Genomic DNA, 14,086 nt, shown 5'->3' on the forward strand with positions numbered 1-14,086 from the left:
TTAATTGAGTATTCAATCAATCAGGCAAGAGTAATGGAATACGGATGTGTATATTACAGGAAACTCCCGTTAAACTTTCCAACAAACTCCGGTAAACTCCCGAATTGTACCATCACACCTGTATATTACCGTATATTACTGTATATGCCTGCTAAACTTGAGGTTTACGGGCAAATCTAGTGCCCAAATTTGCCGGTTAACTCCTAATGTAATTTTGTTCAGCTTTCTTGGACATTTTCAGCAACTCGTTGCTTGTTTTTTCTGCAGTTTGTCTGGAAAACACATCAGTCTGCAGACCTTTACTGTTTTATTTCTGCATTTTGTTTTGTTAAAGCACCTTGTACAAATCAATATTTGTGGTGTGGGTAATGCCTGAATCCAAACTAATTGGATTCTGAACTGGGTTTGACTGCACAGTGCACACCGAAATTGATGCACACATAGGATTAATCAGTCATCCCTCTGCCGTGACAGTAATTCCATCGGCTCTGGCTTGTACCATCCTGTGTCTCTCTACAATAAATGTGTTTGAAACACCTACCTGTGCCCCTGAGTCACAGAGGAACCCAAGCCACAGGCGTGGCATTGTGGCAACGACACAGATGTACGGCCTACACAGTACTTATGTTACTTTAGAGCAGTGGTTCTCAAAGTGGAGTTCTGGAAACACCCACTGTTCCTTGGGGAAGTGATTGATATAGGAGCCAAATGGACCCTTACAGGTCTGTAACCCCGACAAATTGTGTTAAATTAACGCTGATTTTACTGGTGTAGACTCGGGTCACAGATATTAGAAAATGGGGGTCCTTGGCCTAATGCATATCAAACTGGGGGTCCTTGGAATGAAACACATGCTTTAGCAGCACCGCTAGTGAGGAAAGAAATGCTCACTGTAGGTATGTCTCTCTCTGTCTTCCTCTGTCTGCTACAGGTAACCACATGCTGTTGCGAGTGCTGCCATCAGTCTACCCCAAACAACCAGATGTCATCCACCATCATCTAGGAAGCCTGACGTCTATGATGTCACAGCTGGACTCCCCAGAGCAGCAGCACTTGATCAGGCTCATCCAAGTGGTTGCTGAGAAACACCCACTGGTGAGTGTTGTTTGTGCATGTGGTTGCGTTTAACATCAAATCTGGGGGTGCAGACGTCTATCCGACACACCAAAAGTATGACCTGCACGAATCACCCGTCGCCCCCGACATGCGTTGCTCCCGACATTGCGTCCGCGTGCGGTTAGTGTTTGGGTAGGGTGTCGGACTAATGACTGTCAGACTCTTGGTATATGTCGGAACACATACCCCCCACGTATTAACCTGACACTGCCAGATCCAAGAAGCTTGCTACACAAGTTTGTTTCACAGCTTATTGGGATCTGGGATCTCGGGAGGCAATTTGATGACGGGGCTGTTCATTTATTTCAAGATACTTGGTAGATGATTGGATGGGACCGTCTGTCTATCACCGTGTGGGCGTGCAAACACAACCAATCATATTGACGTGTCTATATAGCGTCACATCCGGTTTCACACATATCCCGCCCTTAGCTCACGCTGATTGGTGCGAACAGGTTTTGTTCGGCGTTATCTCAACTCCCTGAGAGATCCCAGATGGTTGCTGTGTTGGGGAACATGGTTACCCAATACCGCCCCCATCTGGCAGTGTCAGGTTACCCACGTATACCAATTTGAGAAATAGACATTGTGAGGACAATTTTGAGTACATAAGTCTGACGTCACATCAACAACTGTGTTGCAAATGTTTTAGTAGAAGAATGAGGTTGGCAATTTTATTCAAAAGATAATGGATATGAAGCATCAACTGATGGTGAAAACTAATTTAGAGGTAAACGTAAAAAAAATTGAGTTAGAAAATAAATGTCCGCCTACAAATCAACTACTATTCTCAGGCTTAACGACATCTCACATTACACATGTGTCCGGATCCCAGCACTACCGTTGGACATAATCAGCGTCACGTCGTGTTGCATTGTATTATTTTTCCTTCTGTAACAGAATAGGATTCTCAGTTGTTTCACCTAAATATTAACACACACTCATAACTAGTATAGAATCAAATCTAAGGAATCTCAGGAATCTTTTTGACGGAGCGTGACATGCTTCAGTGGGGATCACATTGATTTCCTACCACTTAGCACAACTGTCAGATAGGTGGGCCGCATACGCTTTCAAGATGTCCACGTGGGCCCTGATCCAGGAAAGATTGAGAACCTCTAAAATGTATGCATTAGAATGATTAGATGCCTGTTAGCTTAGTTTTATTTTCTTTCTTTTTTGCCAAGTTGCAACACAGGCGCTTGTCCACATCATGTGTTTGAAAACTTGCCAGAGTTGTTGATATTGCCATGGCTGGGAATGAACCAGCGTCATACTGGTGTAAATCACTGGGAATGAACCAGTGTCATACTGGTGTAAATCACTTGAAGAGACTCAGCAGCAGCAAGGAAACGGAGCGGTGCTTTTCGCAGAAGGAATTACGCAGCAGGAGTTCCCAGATGTCCCATGTTGGAATGCTGAACACTTCTTCACAGACTCATGTGGAACATATTGGAGAAGGGAACGGAGCAGGGAAAGTACCAAGTATACACTACAGCACATGTTGCAGTCTGCGTGTGTGCGTGTGTGTGTGTGTGCGTGCGTGCTTGCGTGCGTGCGTGCGTGCGTATGTGTAACTAAAGGAAATGAGTTTAGTGCGGATAGAGCGCTATAGGCTTGAGCTGGCCTGATGAAAGGAAAGCGGTCAGAGAGAGTTGAAATCACAGAGGAGCAGCAGATCTGTGACAGCTCATTTGGACTTTTATGCCATTTTGTTTATCTAGGGTGGTCATGTACTCTACCTCATTTAATTCATCTCTGTCTTGCTGGCACACACCAATGTGCACATGCAACCAGCCAGGCACCAGGACACATCATACCAATGCACACACACTGGCACACACACACACACACACACACACACACACACACACACACACACACACACACACACACACACACACACACACACACACACACAGAGTTCTCTGTGAACTGAGTAAAAACTAGAGTCAGTGCTTAATTTCCTGAAAAATTCATTTATTTTCCCACACTGGATCCTCCTGCGCAGTGACTCAAAACAGTACCCCCGGGTTGACTCATCTCAGCTCTTAGTTTTAATTGAATTCCTTTTGACCAAATCATACCTGCTGCTAATCGCCCCGGTTTATTTCACCAGGATTCTCTCTTAATTTACCCTGTCATCCTGTAAATATCCTGTTCTTTTAAACTTTTCTCTAAAACGGGAAGTCCCCAAAGTAGACTCTTTTTATTGTGTGTGACCTGTCCTGAACTGTGGTTTGGGAATAGCTTTTCTTCCTTGTTTTGCATTTTGTTTAACAACTGGGAAATCCCAACGTGGGCTTTTTTTCTCATTTTATTGAGCTGTTTGATGAACTGAGCTGAATTATTATTGATTATAACTTAACTTAGTTTTTTTGTGTCTATTTTGTGAACTTGGTCAAACCAGTAGGCCTACTTAAAATAAAACAACAAATAAAATTTTACGGAAATTAAGATTTTATCCACTCAGCCTTTTGTTGTGAATATCATTCAAAGTTCACTCCTCTCACCTGCTGACAACAGCGCACACACACATACATACAGTAGGCATGTAATGTTGCAACATGTCTGTGCGTGACTGCGTGTGAGTTTGTGCGGGCGTGTATGTATAGGCAGACAACGTGCGTCAGTGTGCGATGTCAGTGCCTGTACAATAGCACGCATTTCTCCACATGAAATTTACGTTGATCCCTTCTCTCATTCTCTCTCTCTGTCCTGCCCACTCCCTGTCTCCATTCCTCTATATCTCCCTCTCCCTCTCTCTCTCTCTCTCTCTCCACTTTAAGATGCTGAGCCCACAGGTCCCCTCGCTGGTTGGTTATCTAGGGGACCGTTCGCTGACCGAGGCCCTACTGGGCGCGCTGGTGGACGTTTCTCAGGCCAGCCCTTCCTCTCTGGTCAGCTTCCTGCCAGCTCTGAGGACGGTGGGACAGCAGTGTCCTGCCCTGCTAGGCCACATAGCCAAGATCCATGGAGCTGTGGCCATTATCAATGAGGTAAGATCCATATGGAGCTGTGGCCATTATCAATGAGGTAAGATCCATATGGAGCTGTGGCCATTATCAATGAGGTAAGATCCATATGGAGCTGTGGCCATTATCAAAACACTGGGTCGTTAAAAAAAAAACACACAGACAGACACACATGCGTGTGCGATGAGATCATAGAGATTCATGTGTGTGAAGACGGCTGCATAATGGCTGTTCAGCTGTACCGTATATGGTCCAGTCTGCTCGGTACAATCCTCAGTGTTAACCACATGAACCCTGTGCCATAGACATTTCACTATGTGAGATGTTCTGCCTGTCAGTGTCACGGTACCAAGAACTGGCACACCCAAATGCAGACACAGACAAAAGTCAGACAGTTCAAGGGTGTTTATTGAAACAAACTGCCATGGCAGGCAGGCAGAGCAGAGCAAGGTCCAAACAGGCTGGTCCGTGCATGGGCTGGCAGGAGGCAGGCAGGTGTGGTCACTGTGGTTGATTCAACAATCTGGCGCTGGTGATGTGGGAAGGCCAGGGCTTTATAGGCTGGAGGTGATGAGCTGATGGTAGGCAGGAGCGTAGATTGGAATGAAGGGACTGGAAACAGGTGAGCCAAGTGGTAAATGGAGCCAAGCCTACGCCCACACACGCCCACACATAGCACAGACACTGACAAGACAGAGACAGACAAGAAAAACACAGCCCTGCCTGGGACTGTGACAGTCAGGACGTGAAGCTTGCCAAAGGCTGAGAGTGATGGTGGGAAGGACTGTATCTATCCAAGTTTATAATAATATCAAAGCAGTGTTTTTTTCTAACGTCACGGATACAGTATTAGAAAAGGGCAGTGGTCAACCTAAAGCTGGCAAACAGTATGGAATATCAAAAGCCTGTTGGTATTTGTCACATGACTCACAAGACCATTTGTGACATCTTGTGCCCCTATGGGTGGAAGTGAAATCGCATTGGCTCTGCGTTTATTAGTGGCCCCTCAATTATACAAATTTGGGACAGACCTCACACAACTTTCATAAGCCAATCCGAATGGAATATGAACAGTCTGACTGATACATCTTAAGTGTGTGCCGATTTGTGTGAGTTTTGGACAGAACGTGTATGAGTATAGTAGCAAATGTGTTTTGAAGATGCAAAATGGCGTCAAATCTTGAAAGCGGAAATGGATTATTTTTGATGGTTTGACATATACACTTTAAAAGTTATAAGCCAAAAAGTGGACCGGCCTGTTTTTTGTTTTTTGAAAATAAAGTTTGGGTCCCAATGCTAGAATCCATCAGGTCCACTCCTACACACACACACACACACACACACACACACACACACACACACACACACACACACACACACACACACACACACACACACACACACACACAGAGTTCTCTGTGAACTGAGTAAAAACTAGAGTCAGTGCTTAATTTCCTGAAAAATTCATTTATTTTCCCACACTGGATCCTCCTGCGCAGTGACTCAAAACAGTACCCCCGGGTTGACTCATCTCAGCTCTTAGTTTTAATTGAATTCCTTTTGACCAAATATTACCTGCTGCTAATCGCCCCGGTTTATTTCACCAGGATTCTCTCTTAATCATTTTGAAAATAAAGTTTGGGTCCCAATGCTAGAATCCATCAGGTCCACTCCTACTCCTAATGAAGCCTCATGCAAAAGTCAGTGCTTTTATCCGCTCTTTATTGGTAATGTTAATATAAATAGGGTTAAGTCACTGGACTACTTTCTGCCCGACAGCATTTGTACAGTCTCCGAGTTAAATTAACACAAAGAATTTAGCTTGATGTGTGTCCAGCTCTTAATGCTCGCCTCCAAGCGAGGTAGAAGTACGGACAGTTCCAGCCTTGCTTATTTCAGGCTTGTCTGGTTTCCCAGATTGTGTGCTGTAGACAAAACATGTTTTTGTTTTTCCTTCACCCTGTCATCGTCAGATGATGAAAAGGTGTGACTGTTAGTGTGGATCTCTGTGGGCCATGGTGGAACCTTCACCCTGTCATCGTCAGATGATGAAAAGGTGTGACTGTTAGTGTGGATCTCTGTGGGCCATGGTGTTGATACAGACACTGGAACAGTGAGATCCACATTAGTCTGCTTGGCAAGTTATGTCCTTCTCACAACCTCTCTCTGTCTCTGTCTCTGTCTCTGTCACACACACACACGCACACACACATGCACACACATGCACAGTTTGCACACACATGCACACACATAAACTCTCCCACATGCATGGATGTAAACACACACAGCAGGTGTTTATTTGAATGTGTATGGAGGGAACATGTGTTCTCTATTCGTCTGCCTGCAATATTATGATCATATTCAGAGAGACCGGGTCCTGGTCTTATCAGTCAGCCCCCCGCAGGGGGCAGTCTTATCTCTTATCACATCTCCCCTCTTAAAAAACCCCTAAACTAAAGTCATCAACTTTGGGTGAAAAAGGCAAGTGATCTCAAGAGCACACCTTGAGATCACTCAAATAGTAGAAATAGTAGGCCTATGCAAAACAAAATAATCTGAGATAACCTTTAACCTGTGTCAAAGAGAACAAGCAATAACAACAATAGCATCAAAGCACATGCACGCACGTGTGAATGGGGAAAGTGAGATTCGGCTTGAATTACAATTTGAAATACAAAGCATTTTATCGTGGCAACATTGCAGCCATTGGAATTATTGTACCTAGAGTTAACTCTGTGGAAAAATGGAACAATATTGTGGCAAAATAAAATACATAACTGTATAGAGTCACTGAAACGGTTCAGTCTTTTTGGAGTGTTTTATGCACAGATAGATCTTGTGTTTGTTTTGTGTATCCTGATGACGGCTTGGCACAAAACAAATTGAGCAAAAAGTCTGTAGGGATGGCTGTTTAGTATAGGAATCAAACCCTAAACCTGAACGGACAGCATTTATTTTTAACACCATGCTCTGTGCAAACAAAGGCCTTTATTACGACAGCTGTCTGGGCTTTACGTGGGTTGTAGTACTGTACCAATAATCAAACTGTCATTTGCCTTCAGCTAAAGGAGTGAATTATACAGCCTTTTAATTTCTATTAGTTTATTTAACTTTCCCCATGTGAGAGTGATGGTTCTGTGAGCAGCACGTACAACAGTTCAGTAGTTACACACTAAGGACTGAGAGAGTGTTTGCAGAGATCTCCAGAGAGCGAAACAGAGGAAGGGAGCACATACAGTATGTGTGTGTGTGTGTGTGTGTGTGTGTGTGTGTGTGTGTGTGTGTGTGTGTGTGTGTGTGTGTGTGTGTGTGTGTGTGTGTGTGTGTGTGTGTGTGTGTGTGTGTGTGCACTTGTATTACTATACTTGTGGGGGCCGTTAAGTCCCCACAGGTATAGTAGAATTTGAGACATTGACATGGGAGTACCATTTTCCTGCTCCTTACAAGAAACATTGTTGTTTTATGGTTAAAGATTTGTATAGATGGCTTTACAAATTTGGAAGAGATTCAAGTCTGAGGTTAGGTTTAGGTATTTAGAGGTTAGGTTAAGTAAGGGATTACGGTTGGTTATGACTGATTTATATGGTACTTTGTTGCGTGCCGGTGTAAACTGACGATCTACAAGCTGCAGGCTAATGCGTCGCTGGATCTGAAATTTTTCGGCTGTTTTCAGCTATTTTTGATGCTGTCCTACAACGGTGATGTCTCCACAAGTATAGCAATGTGTGAGGTGACAGGAGGACAGAGTCTGAGGGCTCACAGTCTCTCTCCCTCGGGGGGCATTTAAGGCAGTTTAAGAGCAATTTGGGGAAATTAAGGCACAGGGAAAGATACACATGACTGTGTTTAAATGGGACGTGATCCCTTATGCATGCGCACCCACACACATAAACACGCACGCATGCACAGACGTGCACAGACGTGCACTCATGTGCTTACAGATCACAGAATGGAAATGGTTATGAAACCTGCTGGTACTTAAGGTCTTAGCCAATGGCTTCCTTAGAGAGGGTCTTTTCCCGCAATTTTCATGTCCAAAACATTGCCAACCCCCCCCCCCCCCCCCCCTCCGCACACACACTCACACACACACACACACACACACACGCTGAAGAATAACACTGTCATATGAAGATTGAGTGATGTGAATACAATTACACATATCGACACACACACACACACACACACACACACACAGACAACGACTCCCGAAGCCACACTCTCAAAACACACTGTTTGTGTTTGGTTGGAACGCACTGTCATGTCTTTCATCACATCGGAGCCGTTCGGAAAAGAATGGCTCCAATTTCTCGGAAATGCCTCTGCTAAGACCTCCTAGTGATGGTTGGGGAGTGCGTCCTGTGTTTTGGACTCAAACAAAAGCACACACACGGACACACGCACACACGGACTCGCACGGACACGCACACGCACACACACACACACACACACACACAGTCACACACACAGTCACACACACACATACACACACTGTTGGCCGGACACCTTGTATCTCCAAGATTTTACTAGGAATTGTAGTTTGTTAATCTTTTTATTGGTTAAATATTTATAAAACCCACATCCATTTTTTTCCCCAATAGAAAAAATAAAATTGGCATTTAATTAAGACAGCAAAGATATACAGGCACCCACACACATAGCACAGAATGCACACACATAGCACACGCAAGGATACACATAGTATACTGTACGTGCATGACTACTTGAGCAGATCGGCTTGCAATATATGGTGTTAAAACAATGGTGTGATTGGAGCTGACAGGCAAATTGTTCCATGTCTCAGAGGATGTGTGTGTGTGTGTGTGTGTGTGTGTGTGTGTGTGTGTGTGTGTGTGTGTGTGTGTGTGTGTGTGTGTGTGTGTGTGTGTGACTGTGTGTATGCGTGTGTGTCATTTGTGCCTCATAGAAGCTAATATTTGTGTGAGTAAGCTCCCCCTTGGAGGGGTCACTGCCTCTACTTGGAGCGGCCTCTGTCCTCACTTGGCGGGGTCCCTGTCTTTATACCACTGTGATGTTTTGGAAAACATCGGTTGGTAATCAAACACAACAGCTCTGAGCTTGTCTCCAAGGTCCCTTCCATGTTTTTAGCAAGCTTTTTATGTTTTTCGAGCTAACAAGAACAAATCAGTTCTTTTATTAAGGGGCCAAGCATGTAGTGCTAATTGTCCCTTCTTAAGACCCTACCTTTTACTATTATTCTTCCGCTGATTTTCGCAGTTCTGGCCTAACAGTGCAATATGGTAGAGAGTCATGGAAAACGGTCAAGAAGTGAAACTGACTTTCATCAAAGGGTGGTGCTATAGCACTCAATTGAAAAATGCAAACGTTGTACAGGGATATAGCTCATGAACCGTTTGGCCTACATCCATGAAGGTCAAGGGTATGATCCCATGTCCCTGAGGGGTTGATACTATAAGGTCTCAGAGGCACTAGTTGCCCGACAGGCGAGTACAGGTCCTGTTCTACTTGACCAAAGTGTTATGTATGGCACTTCACGTCATGTGGTTACGACAGTAACGTAAAGGGCTGCTGCCGTAAGGCTGTGTTGTTATGTTGCTACTGCCTGATGCTGCTCTTCACACAGAACACCGGTTTGTAATGTGGTTGCCGGTCCACACCCAAGCTTACAGTAAAGTTGTACCTTTTCAGTTCATGGTTATAGTTGTACGTTATTCTCCAATATAACATTGACGACGAGGATGGAGCTGACGCTCTCACCACCTCCCGCTTTCTTGCCGTTCCCAGCCGAGCCTCCTATACCTTGGACTCGCTGGCATGATTCGTTTGAAAACTACATCGCGGCTTTGGGACTAACAGACGTGAGCGACGCGCGACTAAGAGCCATTTTGATTCACTGTCTTGGCGCAGAGGGACAAACGGATCCTCGCCACCCTCGGGACTGCCGCAAGGTATATAGACTGTGTCAAACTCCTGTCCGACCATTTTGCGGCACCACAAAGCGTCATCCTCCGGAGGATTCTGTTTCACCAGCGCCGACAACGTGTGGGTGAGACGGCTCACCAATATGTGGCTGATCTGAGGGGCTTGGCCAGCCTATGCAAGTTTGGTGGATTACAAGACGAACTGATCCGGGACCAGCTGGCGGAGCACACAAATAACCCAAAGGTTCGTGAGAAATTGATAATGTCCCCAGATGATCTGACGCTCAATAGGGCTGTGGAAATAGCTTTTCAAATCGAGACAGCTGCGGGTTTTGCCACACAATTGGCTAGTGCCTCATCTCCACTGCCTGGACTTACAGCACAGCAGGTCGAGTCTTCATCACGTTCTTCTAGCCCTGACCCTCTCCAGGATGCTTCCCACATAAACTATGCAGGACGACAGCGTCTGGCCCTGCGTGACGAGGTGGCTGGGGAACTCAGCAACCTCTTGGAGGCAGGCATCATCGAGCCGGTCAACGCATCACCATGGATTTCTAATCTGGTGGCGGTGCGTAAGAAGACCGGGAAGCTGCGCCTGTGCATCGACCTCAAGGCAGTTAACAAGGCCGTCATCATCCCTGACAAGTATCCGCTGCCTACGGCAGAAGAACTGACCACACAGTTCCATGGCTCCACCATTTTCACGAAGCTGGATCTCCGGCAGGGCTATATGCAGGTTCCGCTACACCCCAACAGCCGTAACCTCACTGCGTTCGTCACACACATGGGGGTGTTTCAGTTCACAAGGATGCCTTTCGGACTCAGCTCCGCCCCCAGCTGTTTTCAGAAGATCATGGCCACCATTCTAGCACGCATTCCTGGAGTAGTCATTTACTTGGATGATTTCGTCATACATGGCCCGACGCCTGCATTCCACGATGAGCGCCTTCGCCAAGTCCTCCGTGTCCTCACCAGCCATCACCTCACTCTGAACGGCGACAAATGTGTCTTCGCCGTACCTGAGATAGAATTTGTGGGGTTCCGCCTGAATGCCAAGGGCCTCCGTCCACTTCAGTCTAATGTGGAGGCTGTGCTACGCCTCCCTGAGCCTGCCTGTCCAGCTCAAGTAGCCTCGTTCCTGGGAATGACGGCCTCCTATTTGCGTTTTCTGCCTCAGTATTCAGCCACCACGTCCCCGCTGTGTGAGCTGTTAAAAAAGGACGTGGAATGGGTTTGGACCCCGCCTGCTCGGACGCCGTCCGGCTGCTCAAAGTCCAGCTCACCTCTCCCCCAGTGCTCGCCCACTTTGACCTCGCAAGCCCCACGCTGCTCACCTGTGACGCTTCTAACACGGCGCTGGGGGCTGTGCTATCCCAGATCCACGACGGCATTGAGCGGCCCATCGCCTTTGCCTCTCGGGCTCTCAGCTCGGCGGAGCAGAAGTACTCGGTGGGGGAACGGGAGGCCTTAGCTTGCATCTGGGCGAGCGAGCGTTGGCACATGTATGTGTATGGCCGACACTTCACATTGCGCACGGATCACCAGGCTCTCACAGCTCTGCTCGCAACTTCTGGCACAGGACATAGGCCACTCAGGATCCATCGCTGGGCGGAGCGGCTCCAGCAATATAATTTCACCCTGCAGTTCACTCCAGGTCGAGAAAATGTCGTGGCAGACCTGCTGTCACGGGCCACCCCTGGCCCTTCGCCCGATCCTAGTCCGGACTCCTCCGGACTTCATCCAATCAGGATAGAGAGGGGCCTTCCACCAATCATGATCGAGCGGGGGCGGGCCTTGGTGTGTGTGCTGTTGACCTGTTGCACTGTAGTGCGTTATGTGCACATCTTGTTGTTACCTGCAGAACGGGAGGTTTTCCAAATCACCCAAATCACTGAATGCTCCTTTAAATGGAATTAAGCTTTCTACAGATGGTCCATGGGTGGAGGTGGGTGGTGGTGGGTGGATGGGTGGAGGTGGGTGAAACACATTGTCACCTTTTTCACCCTGGCACTGTTAAACAGGAGGTCGGTAGATTGTGCAAATCACCTCTTGACCCCCAAATTGCAGTGTGCTGCTGCTGATTGACAAACAACATACCCCTTACTATATCTCCTCCCACAACAGTGTTAGAGTCCTCAAAATAACAAACATACGGAAAAACACCACACCTCTCGCAATATTGTGAATTAACCTGTTAGCTGTACACCTGTGCTGTGACCCGACACCAATCAGCCTGCCCCATAATAATACGGCGCAGAATGCAACTAAAACGAGACGCAAAATGTTAAGTAATTTGTTTACTTAAATCCTTTAGGCAAACTTTAAACTTTTTTAACCACTCTATGAAAACAGTCATTGCATTCTCCCTACGTGCTTCAATGCGGTTTACCTGCAGTAGGAAACTGATGGCAGAGCTGACAGTGGTTATTTATCACTCCCATTCGGCCTTGGAAAGCAGGCAGAGATTTACTGGAATGAACCCAGTTCTGTTTTGGAAAGTCTCATATTGCCAGTGGTGGAAAACGTATTCAAATGTTATACTTAAGTAAAGGTATCAATACTGCGATGTGGAAATACTGTTACAAGTCAAAGTCGGGAATTCAAAATTTGCTTGAGTAATGTATTGATTTAAAAAAGTACTTAAAGTGGAAAGTGCTCATTATGCAGACTGTCTCGTTTCACAAGGTTTCGAATGTGTACTATGTATTAAAACAAATATTTTGAAAATAGCTTATAGATCGGCTATTTTCAAGTGGCCGAATTGTAGGTCTGAAGTGGTTAGTAGTAGTACTATATGTTTTGTAATAATTATCTAAATCTACAAAGTACAACTAGTAACTAAAGTTGACAAATAATTGCAGTGGAATAAATGTACAATATTTGCCTTGAGATGTACTAGAGTAGAAGTAAACATACTGAAAATTGGAAATACTCCAGTAAAGTAAAAAGTAATATTTTCCCCAACGATGATGAATTGGTCTGTCCTCTTTACAAGGCCAGTCCTGTAATCACAGGTGTGCTACTGTTCTGTCCAATTTGCTATCAATCAATCACAGTTTATGTGTGGACCAGGACACAGAAAACTATTTGAACACCTCCACCTCCTCCTTTTTTTGTTATGAACATTTTTACAGGCTTAGTACCTACAGTAACTAAGCACTTAGCTTGTCAATAATGTAGGTGTTGTTGTGTTACATAAACTGCCATTAACACAATCTGCCCCACCTGTTAAACAGAAACGCAGTGCAGTTGCCAGAGATATGAGACAATCTTTGTTTTATCTGAAAAAAATAAGAAAATAAAATATATAAATAAAATATATATTTTTTTTTAAATAACGCGACTTTATGTCTTGGCACAGGTAGGGTATGCTGCTTAGAGAGAGAGAGAGAGAGGGAGAGAGAGAGAGAGAGAGAGATGAAAGGCAGGTGGTATGGGAAAGTTAACGAGAGGAGAGGAGTGGTGTAGGTGTCCTTATTGTGCTTTGGTCTCACATTGGTCGCCATTACCGAATCATGAATCACAATACTATTGTATTGAAGGGTTCTTAAATAATAGATTAGGATAAAAAGTTGGTTTTCCAGAACTTTCCAGCAATTCAAAGCAGTGTTTTAATAGTGACACACATTGTCTGTCACAGCTGGATAAACAAACACATGCTGTTGGTTAATTGAGCAGTTGATTTTTCCATCATAAAGCATTCTCCAAATAGCAGAGATGAAGGGAACTGTCTTTGGGGACATTGCCTCATCTTGTGTCATTTCTGAAGTGGCGCACACAACACGCACGCACACACGCACGCACACACACACGCACGCACGCACGCACGCACGCACGCACGCACGCACGCACGCACGCACGCACGCACGCACGCACGCACGCACGCACGCACGCACGCACGCACGCACGCACGCACGCACGCACGCACGCACGCACACACACACACACACACACACACACACACACACACACACACACACACACACACACACACACACACACACACACACACACACACACACACACACACACACGAATCGAATATATAAAATCTATTGAAAATAGCAGATGCGAAGCATTGTGAGCTTGTAG

The 14,086-nt window shown here is 45.7% G+C and overlaps 1 protein-coding gene across 1 annotated transcript in view; it reads left to right on the forward strand.

The window, feature by feature from the left end:
- The window catches only part of veph1 (ventricular zone expressed PH domain-containing 1), a 147,461-nt gene that overhangs the window by 46,269 nt on the left and 87,106 nt on the right, over positions 1-14,086 (forward strand). The window contains exons 4-5 of the mRNA XM_083773323.1: positions 932-1,095; positions 3,906-4,115. Of these exons, the coding sequence (XP_083629449.1) occupies positions 932-1,095; positions 3,906-4,115 (374 nt within the window). The remainder of the gene's footprint in view (positions 1-931; positions 1,096-3,905; positions 4,116-14,086) is intronic.

This window comes from Protomyctophum parallelum, assembly GCF_964188405.1.
Source record: "Protomyctophum parallelum genome assembly, chromosome: 9".
NCBI classification, from domain to species: Eukaryota; Metazoa; Chordata; class Actinopteri; order Myctophiformes; family Myctophidae; genus Protomyctophum; species Protomyctophum parallelum.